Source organism: Salmo salar, chromosome 12 (assembly GCF_965601325.2).
Source record: "Salmo salar chromosome 12, fSalSal1, whole genome shotgun sequence".
Classification (NCBI taxonomy): Eukaryota; Metazoa; Chordata; class Actinopteri; order Salmoniformes; family Salmonidae; genus Salmo; species Salmo salar.
In genome coordinates, this window is record NC_138302.1 from 50879280 (window position 1) to 50901041 (window position 21762).

General features: G+C 40.7%; 1 protein-coding gene across 1 annotated transcript; it reads right to left on the bottom strand.

Moving 5' to 3' along the window:
• Window positions 1-626: 626 nt before the first annotated feature.
• On the bottom strand, window positions 627-20293 carry LOC106565224 (protein-glutamine gamma-glutamyltransferase 2). The gene is made up of 13 exons (XM_014132103.3): window positions 20027-20293; window positions 14171-14350; window positions 12812-13030; window positions 12579-12697; window positions 10601-10729; window positions 10257-10434; window positions 9908-10043; window positions 7722-7825; window positions 7180-7419; window positions 6004-6279; window positions 5562-5722; window positions 5060-5196; window positions 627-2526 (listed from the first exon to the last, which is right to left on the bottom strand). The coding sequence occupies exons 1-13, from the start codon at window positions 20034-20036 to the stop codon at window positions 2376-2378; spliced, it is 2040 nt and encodes a 679-aa protein (XP_013987578.3). The 5' UTR covers window positions 20037-20293; the 3' UTR covers window positions 627-2375.
• Window positions 20294-21762: the final 1469 nt, after the last annotated feature.

Genomic DNA, 21762 nt, shown 5'->3' on the forward strand with positions numbered 1-21762 from the left:
GTGCTTTGTCCGTTCATGATGGACTGGACCAGTTTCCAGGTACAGGGAGTTTTTACATGGAGCCAATGTGCGTTCTCATGTCTTGAATCAGTTTTGTGGAATGATTTGTATCTCTAGCTTCGTCCAATAATCCAATGTCTTACTATTTCATTTTTGTCAAGAAGATGGAAGTGAACCTTTTGTCCTCCCTAACAAAATGCTCAGTATTTGCCAAAGGATTACTGATAGCAAGCCACATTTGGTAATGTTGCTCTTCTCATTGTAAAATCACAGATGAAAGGTTTATATGCAAAAATATAAAAGTCCTACATTTCAAAGCTTTGCATGCAAATAATGTATAATCAGAAACTACTTTATTTGCCAAGTATATTTACACATACTCAGAATTCTACTTGAAAGTATTCAGAGCCCTTGACTTTTCCGCATTTTGTTACGTTACAGCCTAATTCTAAAATGTATTAAATTGTTTTTTTCCCCTCATCAATCTACACACAATACCCCATAATGACAAAGTAAAAACAGGTTGTTAGAATTTTTGCAAATTTATAAAAAAGACATAACTGAAATATAACATTTACATAAGTGTCATGGTTGTCGTCGGTTAAGGAGGACCAAAATGCCGCAGGTATGTGTAAACTCATCTTCTTTATTACATGGAAAGAAGGAAAACCCAAAATAAACACGTATACAAAGAAACACACCGACAATAACCAGTCCTGTAAGGCTTGATGCTATACACGGAACAATCTCCCACAATTAAACAGACAAACACACCCAACTAATATAGGACGTCCAATCAAAGGCAACACCACAGAGCTGCCTTCAATTGGAAGTCCACCCCAATTAACCAAACATAGACATACAACTAACTAGATCAACATAGAAATACGTAAACAAGGAACAGTGCCCAAAAACCCCGGAATACTTAAATCAAATGCCCTTTTTAGAAAAACACCACCCCTAACCACATAAAACAAATACCCTCTGCCACGTCCTGACCAAACTACAATACCAATTAACCCTTATACTGGCCAGGACGTGACAATAAGTATTCAGACCCTTTACTCAGTACTTTGTTGATGCACCTATGGCAGCGATTACAGCAGCGAGTCTTCTTGGGTAGGATGCTACAAGCTTGGCACACCTGTATTTGGGGAGTTTCTTCCATTCCTCACCCTAGTCTGAGGTCCTTGGCACTCTGGAGCAGGTTTTTAATCAAGGATCTCTCTGTACTTTTCTCCATTACCTTTGCCTCGATCCTGACTAGTGTCCCAGTCCCTGCCGCTGAAAAACATCCCAACAACATGATGCTGCCACCACCATGCTTCACTGTAGGGATGGTGCCAGGTTTACTCCAGATGTGACGCTTGGCATTCAGGCCAAAGAGTTCGAATTCACACAATTATCAAGAGAAAAAGTCCCTTGTCATCCCTACTGCCTCTAATCTGGCGGCTCACTAAACACAAATGCTTTGATTGCAAATTATGTCTGAGCTTTCCGTAATAAAATAAAAACAAGAAAATGGTGCAATCTGGTTTGCTTAGTATAAGGAATTTGAAATGATTTGTACTTTTACGTTTGATACTTAAGTATATTTTAGTAATTGCATTTACTTTTGATACTTTTGATACCATCGGGTTCTTGGTCACCTCCCTGACCAAGGCCCTTCTTCACTGATTGCGCAGTTCGGCCGGTCGGCCAGCTCTAGAATGTATTGGTGGTTCCAAACTTCTTCCATTTAAGAATGATAGAGGCCACTGTGTTCTTGGGTACATTCAATACTACAGGAAGTTTTGGTACCCTTCCCCAGATCTGTGCCTTGACACAATCCGGCTTCCGAGCTCTACGGACAATTCCTTCGACCTCATGGCTTGGTTTTTGCTCTGACGTGCACTGTCATATATGCACTGTTATATAGACAGGTGTGGGCCTTTCCAAATCATCTCCAATCAATTGAATTTACCCCAGGTGGACTTCAATCAAGGTGTAGAAACATCTCAAGGATGATCAATGGAAACCGAATGCACCTGAGCACTATTTTGAGTCTCATAGCAAAGGGTCTGAATACTTATAAGGTATTTCTATTATTGTTTTTATACATTTACAAAAATATCTGAAAACCTGTTTTTGCTTTGTTCTTATGGGGTATTGTGTGTAGATTGATGAGAAAAAGGCTGTAACGCAACAATTTGGAAAACGTCAAAGGGGTCTGAGTACTTTCCGAAGGCACTGTGTAATCCTAACAAACAAGAGAATTTGTTTATCTATAGGTGATAAAAGAGATCTTGGAGTATAGAAATATGCATAGATTGTGAAACAGCTGTATATCCTTGTCTTCACTGGGTTATATGGAGTGTAGACTCAGGGTGGGTCCTCTATTTGCCGATGATGACATTCCTGTAGCCCTTGACGTGACACAGCTTATTGCTGTCAAAGTCGACCACCAGTTTCCGTTGGCCTGAGTGGGTTGGCGTGAAGTAGATTTTGACCTTGGCATCTTGCCCGGGTTCCACCGTGGAGTTAAGTCTAAGGAAGGTACATATTTAGAAGTTACTCTATCGACATACTCTGGAACACTCTATCATGCTCAGCATTCTCAGCATAACTGTTTAGACAGTTTATATTTTTTTATGAACGCCTTGGCTATCAATGGATGTCTTTAGCTAGTGTGATTGTAATAATTTTGCTGAGTTGACCAGCTAGGACTGTGTATGTATTGCTTCACTGTCTACAGTATGCTCTCATCCTACACCACCAGCCATATACATATGTGTGAACTAGATGTCACTTTGGATTAAAATATCTGCTAAATAACCATATTCATATATCCGTATAGGATATATAAATCTGTCATAGGAGCTTCTCAAACTCATTCAAAACTGTCTTTATAATCAAATCCCTTCATATTCTCTGCCTCTAGGCAGTTGTCTCGATTGCGTAACACCACATTGAGCCAAACATCTGGGAATTGCAAGTCAACCAAACCCTATCGTCACCAGCATCTGAATGTTTGGAGATCCAACTCTGACAAAGCGATGCTCTCAAAATCCAATTATTTTATTTATAGTGAATAAATCCGGACAAACATTAATTAACTGGTGAAACATCTTGCTTTTGTCTAGCCAACTCCTTAGTCTTTGATGTGAAAGTGTTACTTTTCCAATCAAAACACTATTTTGAGAAGCTTCATGAATTGTGACCTTGGCAAGACACTTGGAAAATTTTAGTCTGCTTGATTTGTAGATGGCTGGGAATTCAATATCCATCTTAGCCCTAATAAGGCTGTTACTCTGCTTTTGACATGTAAGCGTTATTGTCTGCTACAGACATTACTCTTATCATTGACTCCAACTACCAAAGCATGGACATACACCACTCGGTGACTAGATGATTATATGTGTATGAATTACATATGGTTATGGACATACCTGACAAACTACACTAAATGGCTATACGCTTTGACCTTTACTAACATGTCCTATACTGTATACACAAAAGCACATGTCCTGTTGTTAGTGTTTGATATCCATGGACTTGATCTGTTATCAGTCCTTATCCTGTTAGGGCTAGGGGGCAGTATTGACACGGCTGGATAAAAAACATACCCGATTTAATCTGGTTACCACTCCTACCCAGTAACTAGAATATGCATATACTTATTACATATGGATAGAAAACACCCTAAAGTTTCTAAAACTGTTTGAATGGTGTCTGTGAGTATAACAGAACTCAAATGGCAGGTCAAAACCTGAGAGATTCCTTTACAGGAAGTGGCCTGTCTGACCATTTCTTGAACTTCTTTTCCATCTCTATCTTTTACTAAGGATCTCTGCTCTAACGTGACACTTCCTACGTCGTCCATAGGCGCTCAGAGCCCGGGAAAAAACAGAATGTCGTCATCCCAGCCCCAGGCTGAAACACATTATCGCCTTTCTCAAGTGGCCGATCAAGGGACTCTGGGCTTAGGCGCATGACCCGACCGCCCCCGCCTTTGTGATTTTTCCTCTGTTTGCCGAAAAGGAGATTCCCTGTCGGAATATTATCGCTTTTCTACGAGAAAAATGGCGTAAAAATTTATTTTAAACAGCGGTTGACATGCTTCGAAGTACGGTAATGGAATATTTAGAATTTTTTTGTCACGAATTGCGCCATGCGCGCGACCCTCTTTACCATTTCGGATAGTGTCTGGAACGCACGAACAAAACGCCGCTATTCGGATATAACGATGGATTATTTTGGACCAAACCAACATTTGTTATTGAAGTAGCAGTCCTGGGAGTGCATTCTGACGAAGACAACAAAAGGTAATCAAACTTTTATAATAGTAAATATGATTATGGTGAGTGCTAAACTTGCCGGGTGTCTAAATAACTAGCCCGTGATGCCTGGGCTATGTACTTAGAATATTGCAAAATGTGCTTTCACCAAAAAGCTATTTTAAAATCGGACATATCGAGTGCATAGAGGAGGTCTGTATCTATAATTCTTAAAATAATTGTTATGCTTTTTGTGAACGTTTATCGTGAGTAATTTAGTAAAATGTTAGCGAATTCCCCAGAAGTTTGCGGGGGGTATGCTAGTTCTGAACGTCACATGCTAATGTAAAAAGCTGGTTTTTGATATAAATATGAACTTGATTGAACAAAACATGCATGTATTGTATAACATAATGTCCTAGGGTTGTCATCTGATGAAGATCATCAAAGGTGAGTGCTGCATTTAGCTGTCTTCTGGGTTTTGGTGACATTATATGCTAGCTTGAAAAATGGGTGTCTGATTATTTCTGGCTTGGTACTCTGCTGACATAATCTAATGTTTTGCTTTCGTTGTAAAGCCTTTTTGAAATCGGACAGTGTGGTTAGATTAACGAGAGTCTTGTCTTTAAATAGCTGTAAAATAGTCATATGTTTGAGAAATTGAAGTAATAGGATTTTTAAGGTTTTGAAAATCGCGCCACAGGCTTCAAGTGGCTGTTACGTAGGTGGGACGAATTCGTCCCGCCTAGCCCATAGAGGTTATTGGACATAATGTAGATGTCACACTGCCATGGTTGTCCTACTTCTCAGTGATGATCTGTCCTCCAGTGAGGTTGGAACCCTCCACGGTGAAACAGCAGTTCTGCAGTGGTACTGGCAGAGGGTTCTGTAGAGTTATCTCAGCCGCCAGCTTACGGTTCTCTTTGGGTTCCCCAAGAATCTACAACGTAAGGGACATCACTTAATGCTCTGAGACGTTGCATTTCATCGGCAAGAGAAATGTTCCATCGATACAAATCTGACTCAAGCTTGCAATGCCAGCTAGAACCATTTATTTTCAAATGAATATTGTGACCTCTGTCCTAGCATGAGTACTTCCAGGCAACTTTGTTTTCTTGGAACTGTGGTTAGTCTACTTGGCTTGGGACCAAATGTTTGAAACTTTGATTCCCAAGTCAGACTACCCCGCTGATTATGCTTTATTCATATATTAATTAATAAACTATTAATGTTAACGATTGCACTTACACATTTTTATTGTATGCTTTATTCTTGGTTTGTAAAGTGTTATAGTAGTGACCGTACCCTGACTTTGATCTCAGGATTTTCCAGTACAACGTTCCTCACAGCGAGGTAGGCCTCTCGGGTGCCGTAGTCTAGGAGCAGAGCCGCCAGCCGGATCAAATTGTCCTCAGTGAGGTTCTCGGCATACTTGGAATAGTTCATTCTCAGAGGTACTCGCTTCTCTGGAGAGAGACATAAAAGCTTAGAAAGTGACACTCACAAAAGCACAACTTAAAACATGTTGACACATTGACATAAGCAGAGACACAAAGCACTGGACAGTTTGCATTCGTTGACATAGACACACAATTAGCATTAGACAATGAAAGAACATGAAGAGATACATCTGTACACAGGCTTATACTCTAAAAGAGCTAGGTGTAAATGATAATCAAATCCAGATACAGTATATCACACTCATACATTTATACACAGAACACTCCATTCTACAAAGCCAACTGACCTTCTCCAGGTGCCAACGCTACGTTGAGCAGGTCTTTGAACCCACAGTTCTCTCCCAGAATGCCGTTGTAGGACACAGCTCTGGAGCCGAACACCAGACGGCACTTTTTCCCATTCGGTGTGTTATTCGTAACCACGGCGAACACGTCAAAGTCGCAGCCCTTCCTCATCTCCGCAGAAACCTTGATAGCGATAAGCAGGCCAGCATTTTCTTGCTGCTGCAGAAGTTTGTTCTGGTGGTTGGCTTTTGTAAAGGCCTCCCTTTCCTCGTCAGAACCTGGGGGCACAAAAAAACTAAAAGTTATACATGCTTTCATACTGTGTATAGCCTCTGATCAACCCTGACACATTCAGGGAAGAATAAGAACTTGTTTCCAAACCAGAGTAGTCCTTAGTGTCCTTCACCACAAATTGCTCTATACGTTCTTGGATTGTACATATAGTGAACAGACTATTACAAATATTGATACATAATATGTGATTTTCCTATCTGCTGTCTTGGTGGCATATCGTGGTGTAATGTGACATTAGTGTGTACTGATGGCATGTTACAGTGGTGTGTTTGTTAGTTTGTCCATTTTCAGTCAGTGTGATGCAGTGGTGTGTATATATCATCGAACCCAAGCTTCCCGTTTCCTACCTCTCCTTCCCCTTATTATATCCTCGCCTTTTCACTCACAACCTGAGGCGAATTCAACAAGGCTTCTGTTGCGGCGAAAATGTTGCCAGAGTAACAATTTCAGTTGAACGATTTGAATTAACATTCTAAAATGTTATGGTGAAACATCAAACAGCTACTTTTTGTAAGGATTACTGTGGCTTTTTAGCAACAATATTCAAACATTCCTACTACATGTAATAGAAAGCCTACATGGTCACTTCATTATTTGTAGCAGCCGTTTAGACCAAAACAGACACTTATGTTCGCTGCACACTACCTTCTCAGACTGTTCACTAATATTAGTGAACGGTCACGGCTAACACAAGACAAATGGTATATGTTAGCTAACGTTCGCAACCAATTTCCCTTGTTGAATGCACCTCATGTCAGCACTTGTCTGACTCTGTTGGTCACCAGACATAATAGGATGCCAGCCATGCCTGGCCCTATTGCCACGCTGCAAATTTTTATCAAGTATTGGGGGTCCTTATTGTTTGTTGTAGCGAAGCTCCCTACCCTCAGGGTACTTATACAGGTGTGTGATGTCTTCTCTCCTATCACTGCCCACACTCTTAGTGCTGATCTTCAGGCCCACTTGGACGGAGCTAATTATCTTCTTTGTGGTGCCGTCTTTGTGATTCATAAATGTGTGCACGTCAGCGTTGACCTCCGCAAACACAAATGGGGCATCATATTTATAGGTGAGCTCGCCCTCCTTGATGGCTTTCAGTGGGATAGGGCCACAGCAGTAAACTCCTGAAAGAACGGGATAGTGAGTGAGTGAAAAAGTCATACAATCTGTGAGAGAACTGAAAATGACATGTTTTTAAGTCTTATCTTAAGGCATATCTTTATCTCTACTAGTAAAATATGACGATTAGCGATTTAGCAGTTTCTACACCAAAATCCCAATACGTAACTTTCTACACCAAATCCCAATACGTAACTTTAATCGTATCACGGGAATCAATACACATTTGAATTGGGGTCAGGCCCTTTTATGGGCTATTCTGTATTTGTTGGGGTTATTATAGTTGGTGTTATTCTCAATGCCTTACCTTCACTCTTCTCCTGTGGTGTGGGGTCCATGGCCTGCCAGCCATCAAAACCTGGTTTAAGGTCAGGTCTGGTCATCCAGTTCTCGACCCAGCAGTGGTAGTTCCTACAAAGAAAAAAATACCAACTCTGGTATGTTCTCATGGTGAATTAATCAGACGGACAAAAAAGACGACCTTTCGATCCAAGTTGGAGCACACCAGAGTTGCGGACGTTCCTTCCTGCTTTGATATGTTCCTTTTCGCTTCTGTCCTGCAACTGATAAGTTGGATGTGTATATTTTTATTTCTTTTTTTATAGTTCCTACAAGGACACAACAGCCAAATCAAATCAAATTGTATTTGTCACATGCGCCGAATACAACAGGTGTACATTTTACCGTGAAATGCTTACTTACAAACCAACAGTGCAGTTCAAGAAATAAGAGTTAAGAAAATATTTACTAAATAAACTAAAGTCAACATTTTTATAAAAAGTAACACAATAAAATAACAATAACGAGGCTTTATGTTCCGGGGTACAGGTTAGTTGAGGTAATTTGTACATGTAGGTAGGGGTAAAGTGACTATGCATAGATAATAAACAGCGAGTAGCAGCAGTGTAAAAACAAAGGGTTGGGGGGTGTCAATGTAAATAGTCTGGGTGGCCATTTGATTAATTGTTCAGCACTCTTACGGCTTAGGGGTAGAAGCTGTTAAGGAGCCTTCTGGACCTAGACTTGGCTCTCCGGTACCGCTTGCCGTGTGGTAGCAGAGAGAACAGTCTTTGACAATTTTTGGGGCCTTCCTCTGACACTGCCTAGTATATTGGTCTTGGATGGCAGGAAGCTTGGCTCCAGTGATGTACAGGGCTGTACGCACTACCCTCTGTAGCGCCTTATGGTCGGATGCCGAGCAGTTGCCATACCAGGCAGTAATGCAACCGGTCAGGTTGCTCTCGATGGTGCAGCTATAGAACTTTTATTGGTGTGTTTAGACCATGATAGTTTGTTGCTGATGTGGACACCAAGGAACTTGAAACTCTCGACTCATTCCACTACAGCCCCGTCAATGTTAATGGGGGCCTGTTTGGCCCTCCTTTTCCTGTAGTCCACAATCAGCTCCTTTGTCTTGCTCACATTGAGGGAGAGGTTGTTGTCCTGGCACCACACTGCCAGGTCTCTGACCTCCTCCCTCGTCAGCAAACTTAATGATGGTTTTGGAGTCGTGGGTGAACATGGAGTACAGGAGGGGACTAAGCACGCACCCTTATGGGGCCCCAGTGTTGAGGATCAGTGTGGCAGATTTCTTGTTTCCTACCCTTACCACCTTGGGGCGGCATGTCAGAAAGTCCAAGATCCAGTTGCAGAGGGAGGTGTTTAGTCTCAGGGTCCTTAGCTTAGTGATGAGCTTTGAGGGTACTATGGTGTTGACATCGCGCACCAGCTGTTATTGACAAATAGACACACACCCCTACCCCTCTTCTTACCAGACATAGCTGTTCTGTCCTGCTGAGGGACAAAAAACCCAGCCAGCTCTATATTATCCATGTCTTTGTTTAGCCACGACTCAGTGAAACATAAGATATTATAGTTTTTAATGTCCCGTTGGTAGGATAATAGACCTTTCCAGATTGCTGTCTGGCAGAAGAGCAGGACATTTGTTCATTTGTTCATCTTCCGGAATGCTTTGACTATTTCCAGATTGTTGTCTAAAAGGCATGAGTAAATTTAATCGATTTTCATCTTAAAATCAGAAATGACTGCATTTTGATTTTGTATTTCTATAGAATAACCATTGAAAACTGTAAATATACAATAAGTTACCCCAAACTTGTACTATTTAGAATGTATTTCTACAATACGTTTCAGTTAATATACATCTTAAAACACATACCTTAATCAGAAATTACTGTTTTTTTTCTGTCATTTTAGCCTGCCAAAGCAGTTGATATCTGTTACCGTTTTTGTCACTCTGACTCTTAATGTAAATGTCTGTAATTTTAAGATTTGACGTCTTTTGATGTTTTTTTTTCAGTTAATGTTTGGCACCCTGCGCTGCCGTACTTTTGACCGGTTTTTTATTTATTCATTTTTTACAGTGAAAAACAGTATTTTCCGACTATATACTGTACAACATCCTCTAGCTGTGTTGAATTTGTTTGAGTGGAAATTCTGTCACTCATCAATTTGATAGTCCTGAGTTCTCACCATATCATGTCTCTCGACTTCTGAACAAGTTGTCCGTTCTCATCCACATAGCGCTCTATCACCAGGTTACTGTTGGTGTCGTGGGCGGAATTGTAGTTGGTGACCACTCGACAAGGGATGCCCAGGGCTCGTGAAACTGATAGGGCAGAGAAATAATGTACAGTTAGCCAGTACTACTCATGAACTATTCTACTTCAGGTTTAACATATGGCATTATAAATACATTGTACATAAGTAGTTCATAGAATGTGCTACTTAATGTGTCTTGTGCAAAACAAAATGTTTTTATCCTACATCACGATACAGTATGTAAACGTGCTGTTAGCATTTCTATGCGTTCATGTCTAACCTGAGCAGGCCACTGCTGCAAACACCCAGCATTGGCCAAAGCGCACAGGTTGACAGGCATTTGTGTCCCAGTTCCGCAGGATCTCCACACTGCCCTTCCATGACAGGGGGCTCACCCCACCGTCATAGTCATCAGTCCACCTGCCCAGCAAGACCCCTTTGTCGTCATTACAGTTCACCTGAGGGACATGGACAACAATGGTCAGGCTCTTCATTTCACATTAAATTTACTTTGTTATTTTGAGAGGTGCCATTTGCCATCTATGTTGAACTATTCTCCTGTATGCACTGTAGTGTGTAATGTAGTGCATGACAGGATGGGAAACCCATTTGATATGATCTCACCATGGCACTGAGAACTCTGGACACATAGATTGGGTTCTTCCTCCCTGAAGCGTCTTTCCCAGGGTTACGCAGGCACTTGGGGTTCATTTCCAGGATTCTCAGACAAGCTTCCAGAATCCCATCCTCAAACTACACAACACAGACAAAACAAATAAGGAAAGATGGACTACAGATGTAGCATCTTAATTTGATCACTCTTTTGTTGCTCAAATTTTCCTACACCACAGGAAATGCAGATTATTTTTGTGATTTACAAAAAATTACTGAAAATCCACACAAGCACGCAGTTAGTTATATTAACAGTGTTGCACTTTTCATGTAGCCTACTTTTGGTCAGCTAATATCCTAACTACCAATCAAACAACATTATGAACTAAATGTTCAAATCCTGTTGCTGCAGGATTATTTTGCTATGACAATATACCTGTCCTGTAGGTCCAATTTAAGGTCCTACATCTGTACATGCGGATATATTGAAGCAACATCTCAAGACATCAGTCAGGAAGTTAAAGCTTGGTCGCAAATGGGTCTTCCAAATGGAGAATGACCACAAGCACACTTCCAAAGTTGTGGCAAAATGGCTTAAGGACAACAAAGTCAAGGTATTGGAGTGGCCATCACAAAGCCCTGACCTCAATCCCATAGAACATTTGTGGTCAGAACTGAAAAAGTGTGTGCGAGCAAGGAGGCCTACAAACCTGACTCAGTTACATCAGCTCTGTCAGGAGGAATGGGCCAAAATTCACCCAACTTATTGTGGGAAGCTTGTGGAAGGCTACCCAAAATGTTTGACCCAAGTTAAACAATTTAAAGGCAATGCTACCAAATACTAATAGAGTGTATGTAAACTTCTGACCCACTGGGAATGTGATGGAAATAAAAGCTGAAATAAATAACTCTACACTATTAATCTGACATTTCACATTCTTAAAATAAAGTGGTGATCCTATCTGACCTAAAACAGGGAATTTTTTACATGAATTAAATGTCAGGAATTATGAAAAACTAAGTTTAAATGTATTTGGCTAAGGTGTATGTAAACTTCCGACTTCAACTGTATATATATTATAGGGCTGTAACCCAAACAAAAAGCGAGGTGTAAACCTATAATAAATACAAGGTACGAGACCCGTAATAACAAGTGCACACGGCAACACGCAAACTGATACCCCAGAGTACAGGAAATGCATTCCAGGTGACTACCTCATGAAGCTGGTTGAGAGCATGCCAAGAGTGTGCAAAGCTGTCATCTTGGCAAAGGGGGGCTACTTTGTTTAACACTTTTTTGGTTACTACATGATTCCATAAGTGTTATTTCATAGTTTTGATGTCATCACTATTATTCTACAATGTAGAAAATAGTAAAAATAAAGAAAAACCCTTGAATGAGTAGGCGTGTCCCAACTTTCAACTGGTACTGTATATATTTTCTAAATGGAACTAAACATGCAAGAGTGAGCAAAAGGTCAAATAATGATCAAAGGATTAGAAGTTTGCTTCTTGACTTTGATTCCCTCCTGAAAATAACAGGTGCAAATGCTTAGTAAAGCTGGATACCAGTCACATGCATAAGCAGTATGCAACTATGACACACACCCATTAAATACAGAGCTGTATCAACAATGGAATCTATGTCTCAAAATCTCACAGTGGGATTATCATGATCTGTCAATCATACACTGATTGAACCAATGGAAGTGTCTAGATTTGGAAATCGATCAGCCTGAAGTGGATTTTTCCAATCAGCAGTTGACAGGATGTCCCATCCATCACAAGTTCCTCTGAACCCTATTTTCCCTTTATCACACTTGTCAGGCCACTGATAAGTATATAGGCAACACTATCTCTATTTTGAAAGTACACAGTACAGTAGTAGGAAAGTGGTTAAGAGCACATTTTTTGATAACGGGCAATTTTTCCTTATTGGGGTAAGCTTGGGCCAAAGTGGAGCCGATAGCACTTGTGTTGGTGTTGGTACCTGGCCAAAATTCCAAGGTGTAGGGATGAGGTATTTCCAGCTGCCTCGGAAAATAATACCATCTTGAGCCAAGACGTACTCCGTCAGTTTCTCCTCACTGTCCATGTACACCACATCGCCTGTTGCCAAGAGACATACAAATAATACAGTAATAAGGTATCGTCTGTACATAGGCCCCACTACACTGAATGGATGCACTTGCAGACAGCATGACTCAAGGAATGTTTACCCACCTGTGCACCAAGGGTTATATAGCAGCACAAACTCCACCAAGCCCCCCTGACCCAGGGTCAAGCGCCACCGTCCGATAGGCGCGTCCGGGGGGGAACAGATGGACAGGGACACCATGTACCCGGGGGGACTGGTGACTGCGGCACTCCAGCGGGAGGTGTCGATTTGGTCAGTCAGACCAAAGGAGGCCCGTGTGCCATACTGATCACTGGGCTGGGGACCTGGAAGAGGACATGGAGGAGAGGAAGGGATAGGGATGGAATAGGAACCGTTGAAACACAGAACTGATGTTTGTGAAAAATAATACATTGACACCTTTCTGTTTCTCAATGACATTCAATTCAACATTGAAAATAGGTGCAAGTTTAAGTTGGTTCCATCTGAGCGAGTCTGACCACAAGTCAGAGACCACTATGATCACACACCAAATTCGTTTTATGGATGCTTTTTGTCTTCTGCTGCCTCTAAAGGGGAAAGTAATCAATCCAAAAGTAACGGAAACTTATCAGATTCCATTACTAAGTTTGAGTAATCCAAAAGTTATGTTACTGATAAAGATTTGACTGAAAAATTTTACCCTGAGGGTAAATAATGGTAGAGGAGGCAACTAACTATTCTGCTCAATACTGGTATCACTGACAATTGGACCAGGCTAAAACAGTTTCCCTTTCCTTGAAACAACATCACCATCATCTTTTTTATTTTTCCTTATTGTCTTCTAGATCACAATTGCCATTGGAGAGAATCAACAAGGTCCCAGTGCCAATAGAAACACACAATTATGCATTTCCATAGTACCTTTGACATTTCCTGACAGACAAGACCCAGTTAAAGAATGTTCTCCATTCCCTGTTCAAAATCTAAACAGAAACTTAGTTCCAAAATATGTAAGGACTTTTAAATAGCCTCAGTGAATACCTGCTTAAATGTTTATTTGATTAAATTAAAACAGTCTATTGGGCATGGCAGCAACATCTCCCCACTGGGCACAGACGTCAGTTCAACGTACATTTTTTATTTACATTTGGTTGAGTTGTCAACTAATGTGAATTCAACGTAAAATCAACAAAACCTGTCACCATGACATTGGATTTAGGTTAAAAGTTGGTTTTCTGTGTTTCAATAGTTTTTAAATGACATGGAAACAACATTGATTCAACAAGTTTTTGCTCAGTGGGGATCAAGTCTAAATCTGCAAATTTGAAAATACCTCATGCATGCGCTGCTCCTTAGTGTGTAACACCATAACAACAGACTATGCTCTTTTTGTTTCTATTGTTTTAACCTATGATTTTTATTTTGAGCTAGCACCTTTCAGACTGAATTGATGTCAGCTAACAACCCAGTGAAAACACAGTTACCTGTCTCCACGGTGAGGTTGAGTGCACTGCCGCCAGGCTGGTATTCCCCCGAGCGGAGGTGCAGGTTGATGGTGAACGGCTGGCCTCTTCTAACGATCAGCTGCTCCACCCCGTTGAGCTCCGTACGGTGGTCTGTGTTGTTGAACTCACACTCCAGGTCCCATCTGGCAATTTCCAATGCTGGGAGATGGATGAGAGAGAGAGAGAGGCATAGTGAGTGGAATGACCTCTTAACATCTACCCAGCCAGTTACGAGGGAACAGAATTCTGCTCGAAAGTTCCTCTGTTTGTTCTTTGAGGGTATACTGTAGGCCCACCTTCATTATAGTATGGTTTAACACATTCTGACATGTGTTTGTAAAAAGCGCTATAGAAATAACATTTTATTGAATAACTATCTTGGCGCCTCAGTGGTGGACCAACCCTCCCCTTGCTTTTAGGACAGTAGGGTCTATCCAGGCTTTCTATGTCTTCAGCCATAGGCTGAGAACTTGACTCTTCCAATTGCTCCTGGCTCCCCCATCTCAACACTTTTATTGATTCATTTAAAAAAAGGGACATTTTTCACAAGAGAGAAAATGAGACAACGTACATTTTCTGTCACTGCCTGCTAGGCGAAGTGCGCAAGCAAATATTGTACTTCTCCTTATCCCCCGGCCTCGGTGTGACTAAAGTCCCACATTTTGACTTCCTGTTTATACAGTAGGAAGAACTACAGTCCCCCTGCTTCCTCAAGACAAGACAGGGTGTTGTTAAATAATCTTGGGCATTGAAAAAAACTTGATGGAAAATGAACGTGCAGTGCCAAAGGTTATGCCCATTTAAACACTGACTGACAAGTGTTTCTGTATATTTGTTTTTATTTACATGGTCCATTATAGCTTGGTGTTTTAACACTGACCACTGTTTAACATTTCAAGTGTTAAGCTAACACACTATATTGGGTCCCATCCTAATTGCCTATAGGACAACATAACATCTCTTTTTCACACAAACAGCTAAGAAAATGAAGTTACATTAACCATATTACACAATCAGAGATGTCTTCTTCAAACTTAAGGTTGCTTGCTCTAGGGTGCTTGTACACTCTGCTTGCCAGGGTGCTACTTCTTGAAGAATGTTAGGGTGCTAACATTTATGGAGTTTAAGACCATCTGGATAGTACATCTTCTACATTTTACCCACAGCATGTTTCACACCTTGTAGTTTACGCTTACATTTTAGTCATTTAGCAGACGCTCTTATCCTGAGCGACTTACAGTAGTGATGTCACGTTCGTCGTAAGGATGGGACCAAGGCGCAGCGGGAATGTGTAAACTCATCTTCTTATTTATTGAGAAGAAAACATGAACACAGAAAACAAAATAACAAACGAAGCCGCTAACAGTCCTGTGAGGCACACAGCTACACTTGGAACAACTACCCACAAACACAGTGACAAAAAAAAAAACCTTACTTAAATATGACCTCCAATTAGAAGCAACGAAGAACAGCTGCTTCTAATTGAAGGCCAAACCAAAAACCCTGAACATAGAAATAGACTAAATAGACACAGACATAGAAATATACCAACATAGAACATTGCCCCAAAAAAAACGAAACACACTAAACAAACACCCCCTGCCACGCCCTGACCAAACTACAATAACAAACAACCCCTTTTACTGGTCAGGACGTGACAAGTGAGTGCATACATTTTCATACTTTTTCGTATTTGAAAGGTGTGCCTTAAAGGAGACAAACTCCAGTCGTCAGTCCAACTCTGGGGCATTATTAGCTCATCCTAAAGAGGAACATAGTTGGCAGTAACCCTATTTTACTGAGCCATAAAGTATACCGGAGCTTGTGCTTTTGCACACCAAGAGGCAACAGGCCTATAAAATGGATCTATCAATGTCATAATCTGGAGACCATTACGAAGATTAATAGCAGATGAGAGATGGTGAACCAAAATGTTGTTTTTTGACAACACAGGCAATGGCTAAATCAATGTAATGGTAAACTGCAGTTTATTGCTGCGTGTCATAATCACATTACATCATTGGTGTCAAATAAAATACATTTTTATTAGCCACTCTAGCATTGTGGTATGAAAGATAATGTGCCATCTGAATTGAAAGGGTTTCTGTAGGTAGGGTGTAGTTATTGTTGTTTTGGATTATTCCACTGTTTAATTGTGAATCAATGATATCACTGTATTACAGTCTGCTAAAAATAATGAATTGACAAAGATTAGTACAAGCTATGTGTGTAGGGCATGTGTCTTCCCATTTGGGTTGTCACATAACCCCATTGAGTGAAGCAACAGTACTACTATGAGGTCGCCATCTCCATCATGCCATCACTCTTGGCTTACCCTCCCCTGTTTTGCTTCCAGTCGACTAACCTTGACCACTCCCACGTCAAGGCCCGTGCTATATGCCTATCAGAACTACTGGGCCAGCATAAATTCAATAAGGTCAGGGCTATGAAGGATCCTAGTCAGTAACATTTTTACAGAGGCAGGTACAGCAAATCCCAGGAAAAATGAATTCCATTCTCTCAGCTATTACAAGCAACTTACCCAGCCTAGTCATGAATGAAGCAGGTCTCTCTCTCTCCTCTGACAGTTGTAAAAACACAACACTGTGTCACAAATGCCGGCCCACTCTCTGTTGGAAATGTGGTATTTAGTTTTTCCCCTCATACCGTCAGAGCTGTGCACTCCTGGGAGTCATCATAATCGAGCACTTTGTGCATGTGTAGAGAGAGACACATTGTAAACAGGTGACACTTATTCCCCATTCCCTAACTGTTTAATTAAAGCACATTGAACCAAACTGCCCTGCATGGCTCCAAAAGATGAGCGAATGCTGTAGTATGCAGCATGCAGCTTAAGCTTAGAGGCATTTAACAATGTTTCATTGTACTATCATGGCAATAAAAACAGAAATACTTTATTTACATAAATATTCAGACCCTTTGCAATGAGACTCGAAATTGAGCTCAGATGTGTCCTGTTTCCATTGATCATCCTTGATCCCCAAGAACACAGTGAACTCCATCAATCTGGAAGAAGTTTGGAACCACCAACTCTTGGCTGCCTGACCAAACAAAGCAATCGGGGGAGAAATAGATTCTCTGTTCTGAAGAAACAAAGATTGAACTCTTTGGCCTGAATGCCAAGCGTCACGTCTGGAGGAAACCTGGAACCATCCCTACGGTGAAGCATGGTGAAGGAAGCATCATTATGTGGGGGTGTTGTTCAGCGGCAGGGACTGGGAGACTAGTCAGGAACGAGGCAAAGATAAACGGAACAAAGTACAGAGAGATCCTTGATGAAAACCTGCTCCAGAGCCCTCAGGACCTCAGGCTGGGGTGAAGATTCACCTTCCAACAGGACAACGACCCTAAGCACACAGCCAAGACAACACATGAGTGGCTTCGGGACAAATCTCTGAATGTCATTGACTGGCCCAGCCAGAGCCCGGACTTGAACCCAATCGAACATCTCTGGAGACACCTGAAAATAGCTGTGCAGCGACACTCCGCATCCAACCTGACAGAGCTTAAGAGGATCTGCAGCGAAGAATGGGAGAAACTCCCCAAATACAGGTGTGCCAAGCTTGTAGCATCATACCCAAGAAGATTTGAGTCTGTAATCACTGCCAAAGGTGCTTCAAGAAAGTACTGAGTAAAGGGTCTGAATACTTTGTAAATGTGATATTTCCTTTAAAACAAAAATCTGAAAAAATGTTTTTGCTTTGTCATTATGAAGTATTGTGTGTAGATTGATGATGGAAAAAATTTATTTAATCAACTTTAGAATGAGGCTGTAACGTTACAAAATGTGGGAAAAGTCAAGGGGTCTGAAAACCTTCCAAATGCACTGGGTTGCAGTTCTTGACACACTCAAACTCTTGGGCCTGGGACCTACTATCATACCCTGTTCAAATGGCACATAATATACACAATCCATGTCTCAATTGTCTCAAGGCTTAACAATTCTTCTTTAACCTGTGTCCTCCACTTCATCTATACTGATTGAAGTGGCTTTAACAAGTGACATCAATAAGGGATCATAGATTTCACCTGGAATCACCTGGTCAGTCTAAGTTATTGAAAGAGCAGGTGTTCTTAATGTTTTGTACACTCAGTGTATATGCAAATATATTAGGCTTAGGCATGGGTCAAACTCATTCCAAGGACAAAATGTAGTGTGGGACAGTTACTGGTTGCATTTACAGCTGCTAGTGTCATCATTAGTGTCATCATCATTAGTGTCATCAGAAATGGTGATTCAGAAAAATGAAATGTTGGTTTTATATTTATAATAATCAAATGATGATCTATATGCATAGCCATGGGAAGTAGGGGTGCTGAAGGTGCTGCAGCACCCCCTGATGAATTGAAATAATTTTGCCAAAATGATATAATTACTCCTGTCTAAACACTGACTGAATTTGGGCATCACACACACCAAACAGCTTGTTGTGGCCTCTCATCCTGGCAATTTGACTGGTAAACTCATAGGTATGCTCAAAATGGCTGCCAGTCCGGACTTGAATGGGCACAGTCATTCTCTGGATTCCGTTTTTATGGATTCTATTTCTCTTCACACTGTCAGTGAATAGCTAATAGGCCTTTCACAAGTTTCAAATTATAATTGTGGGCAATACGTTTGGAAAGCAAATGCCCGCTGCTAAAATGAGAATACTAATCTGTCAGTACACTAGACGTGAAAATGTTGTTTCTCAACAACTCAACACCAGTGTTTTTCAAAGTAGCTCCTGCCTATCTTGAGACCATCACCGGTATGGTGAGAAGCCTAGGCTATACATATCCATGCTATCTTCATCATTGTGTAAGTCAGTGCCACTGGAAAGTTGATTGAGTAGCCTACTGTAGCCTATATGTACTCTTAATATTGTACAATCTGTATCTCCCTTCTTTTTATTGACCCTGGACCAGGTCAAGACAAGGTTGTTTTTATTGATCTGTTTGACAGTGTCAGAGACACTCATTTAGGTCATTTGGGTAGTAGAAAAAAATATTATTATAATGTCTCCTGTCATGTAAGCCTAAATGACTTAGAATGGCATGAAATGGCCACATTTTTCTGGACCTTAAAAATCCACGTTAGTAAATCCTAAAAACGCTTCTGCTGGACTGTATGACACTAGCAAATGCGATGACAGACTGCGTTATTAGAGAAAAATGTTACCCCCCCCAAACTCAAACCATCTTCTCATAGCCATGTCTACAGTGTATGCACCATGTTAAGTTGGTAGTTATGGTTTAAGCATTGGCCATAGGAAAATATTTGTTGCTCCACTTTCACACCATTATAGCATATCCTAGGTCATCAAATGACAACCAGCAAAGCTATTTGCTGTCATAATTCGTCTATGGCGGGGGATGGGTCAGATTTCACTTTGTCTCTTCAGTTTTTAGCGTTTTTTCTAAACAGAGCAATTATTCTCCAATAGCCTTATAAGGCAATATGGAAATGCTCTAAATTCTTCAAATATTTAGGTACCAAGTTGTGGCTCAGCCCTGTATGGAGTGATTTATTTTTGGAAGAAATAACATAACATGCGCTATTTTAGTAGGATATGTTACTAGAGAATGAGTCAGAAACAAACAAAGTCTGCCACTGTGTAGAGTCTACATTTTTGTTAATATTGCAAAAAATGCATTTGTTGTTTTAGCATACTGTTTATGAAACAAAAACATGTAATTCATAGTCGCTATCAAGTTCAAAGTTATGTTCAAATAAGCAGTAAATTGGGTGATGCAAGCACTACAGAAGAAGATTCGCAGATATACAATATTTTCAATATAACATTATAAATAGTCTTGTTATTAAAATCTTACCTTGAGCCATGATCGCGTTGATCTACAGCCGGGCAAGAGTCTGGGGTATGCTGGCTGGCAGGGGATATTGGATGTAGGTTATTCTCAATGACTGTGTCTATTACACTGTGCCGGGCTATTCAGACTGAACGGAGGTCTTATTTGGAGTGGTCATGCGCGTCACCGAAATTCCTTGGATCTGTAGGCTACTCTTGCCATATTGCAGCGCACCAAACATTGCAGAAGGCGACAGCATAATGCATAATTTCGGTTGGGGAGTGATTGGGCTTCCAAGAACCCCCGCATACGCGCGCTCACATGCATGGAAAGGGTGCGCGCGCACAGTAAACACACACACACACACACACACACGGGACACACTCCACTGAGACCTCCACCTATAGTTGCATAATTTACTACATTAATTTGTGTGACAATAGGGAATAGGGAAGTCATTTTCATGTATGTGTAGACATACTTTAATGAATAAAATGTAGGAGTGACTCTGACCGGTTGATGTTTTGATAAGAAATAATTTGATATTTTGCTGTGATTCATGCTTTATCCAATAGTTTCTTCTTGGGGTCAAAATGACCCACGTTGTTAATCAATGTATATAAAATGTGTCGTGAATTTGAGGGTTAATGTAAACATTGTGTGAGTATTAATTAAGTGATAATGCCCGAGAAGCTGGTGTTTGGAGGATATATTGGCACGTGTGTTGTTAGGCCCGAGACAAAGTCGAGGGCAGGCAAACCGTGATTTACCCGAAACAGCAATACAAAAATAAAAATCCTCCGATAAATATTTAAAATGGGCAAGGGGGACAAGAGTCTCAAGTTTAAGTTTACTCTGCAGGCTATTCCATAAGCAAGGAGCGTAACAGGAAAAGGCAAGCCATACCCAACTCTGTGGAAATCGCATAGGCTTAAAGTCTAATCCATGCTTGAGACCTGGTTTTAGGAATTATAATTATAACATTGATGAGTGATGATTAATAAGAATGTAGTTTATTCAGAAGTGCTTTATAGACAAACACGAGAGCATGTTGTTCTTGTCTCACGGACTGCGAGGTCCAACCCACATTTTGATAATAAACACAGTGGTGAGTTCTGTAGCTAGCACCCGTAATAAACCTAAGTGCGCAATGATAAGTAGCATCCAGCGATTTAAGTGTTGATGCCGTAGCATGCATGTAAATAATATCGCCATAATCTATAACAGACATAAAAGTAGCTTGCACAATTTGTCTTCTATTTGTAGAGGACAAACATGTCCTGTTTCTATAGAGGAAGCCTAGCTTGATTTTTAGCCGTTTACAAAGTTCATCAATATGCATTTTAAAAGAGTGTATCAGCCAACCATGTCCCTAAGTATTTATATGCAGAGACCTGATTAATTCGAGAACCATCTAAGCTCGTAAATGCAAGTGTATTTTCATCCAACTTTTTGAACCTAACACATAAAATGTGTTTTCCTTGCATTTCTTTGCATTTGTATAAAAGACCCTTGTAATATCTTAAAATCTGTCTCCAATAGTGATAATGCTTGGTCAGCCGTTGAAGCGATAGAGTACATGACAGTGTCATCAGCATATAAATGAATTTGACACTTTCTTATCTCATCACCGATATTGTTTATGTAGAGAGTGAACAGTAATGGACCAAGAACATATATATAAATATAGGACAAAACACACATCACGACAAGAGAGACCTAAGACAACAACATAGCAAGGCAGCAACACATGACAACAC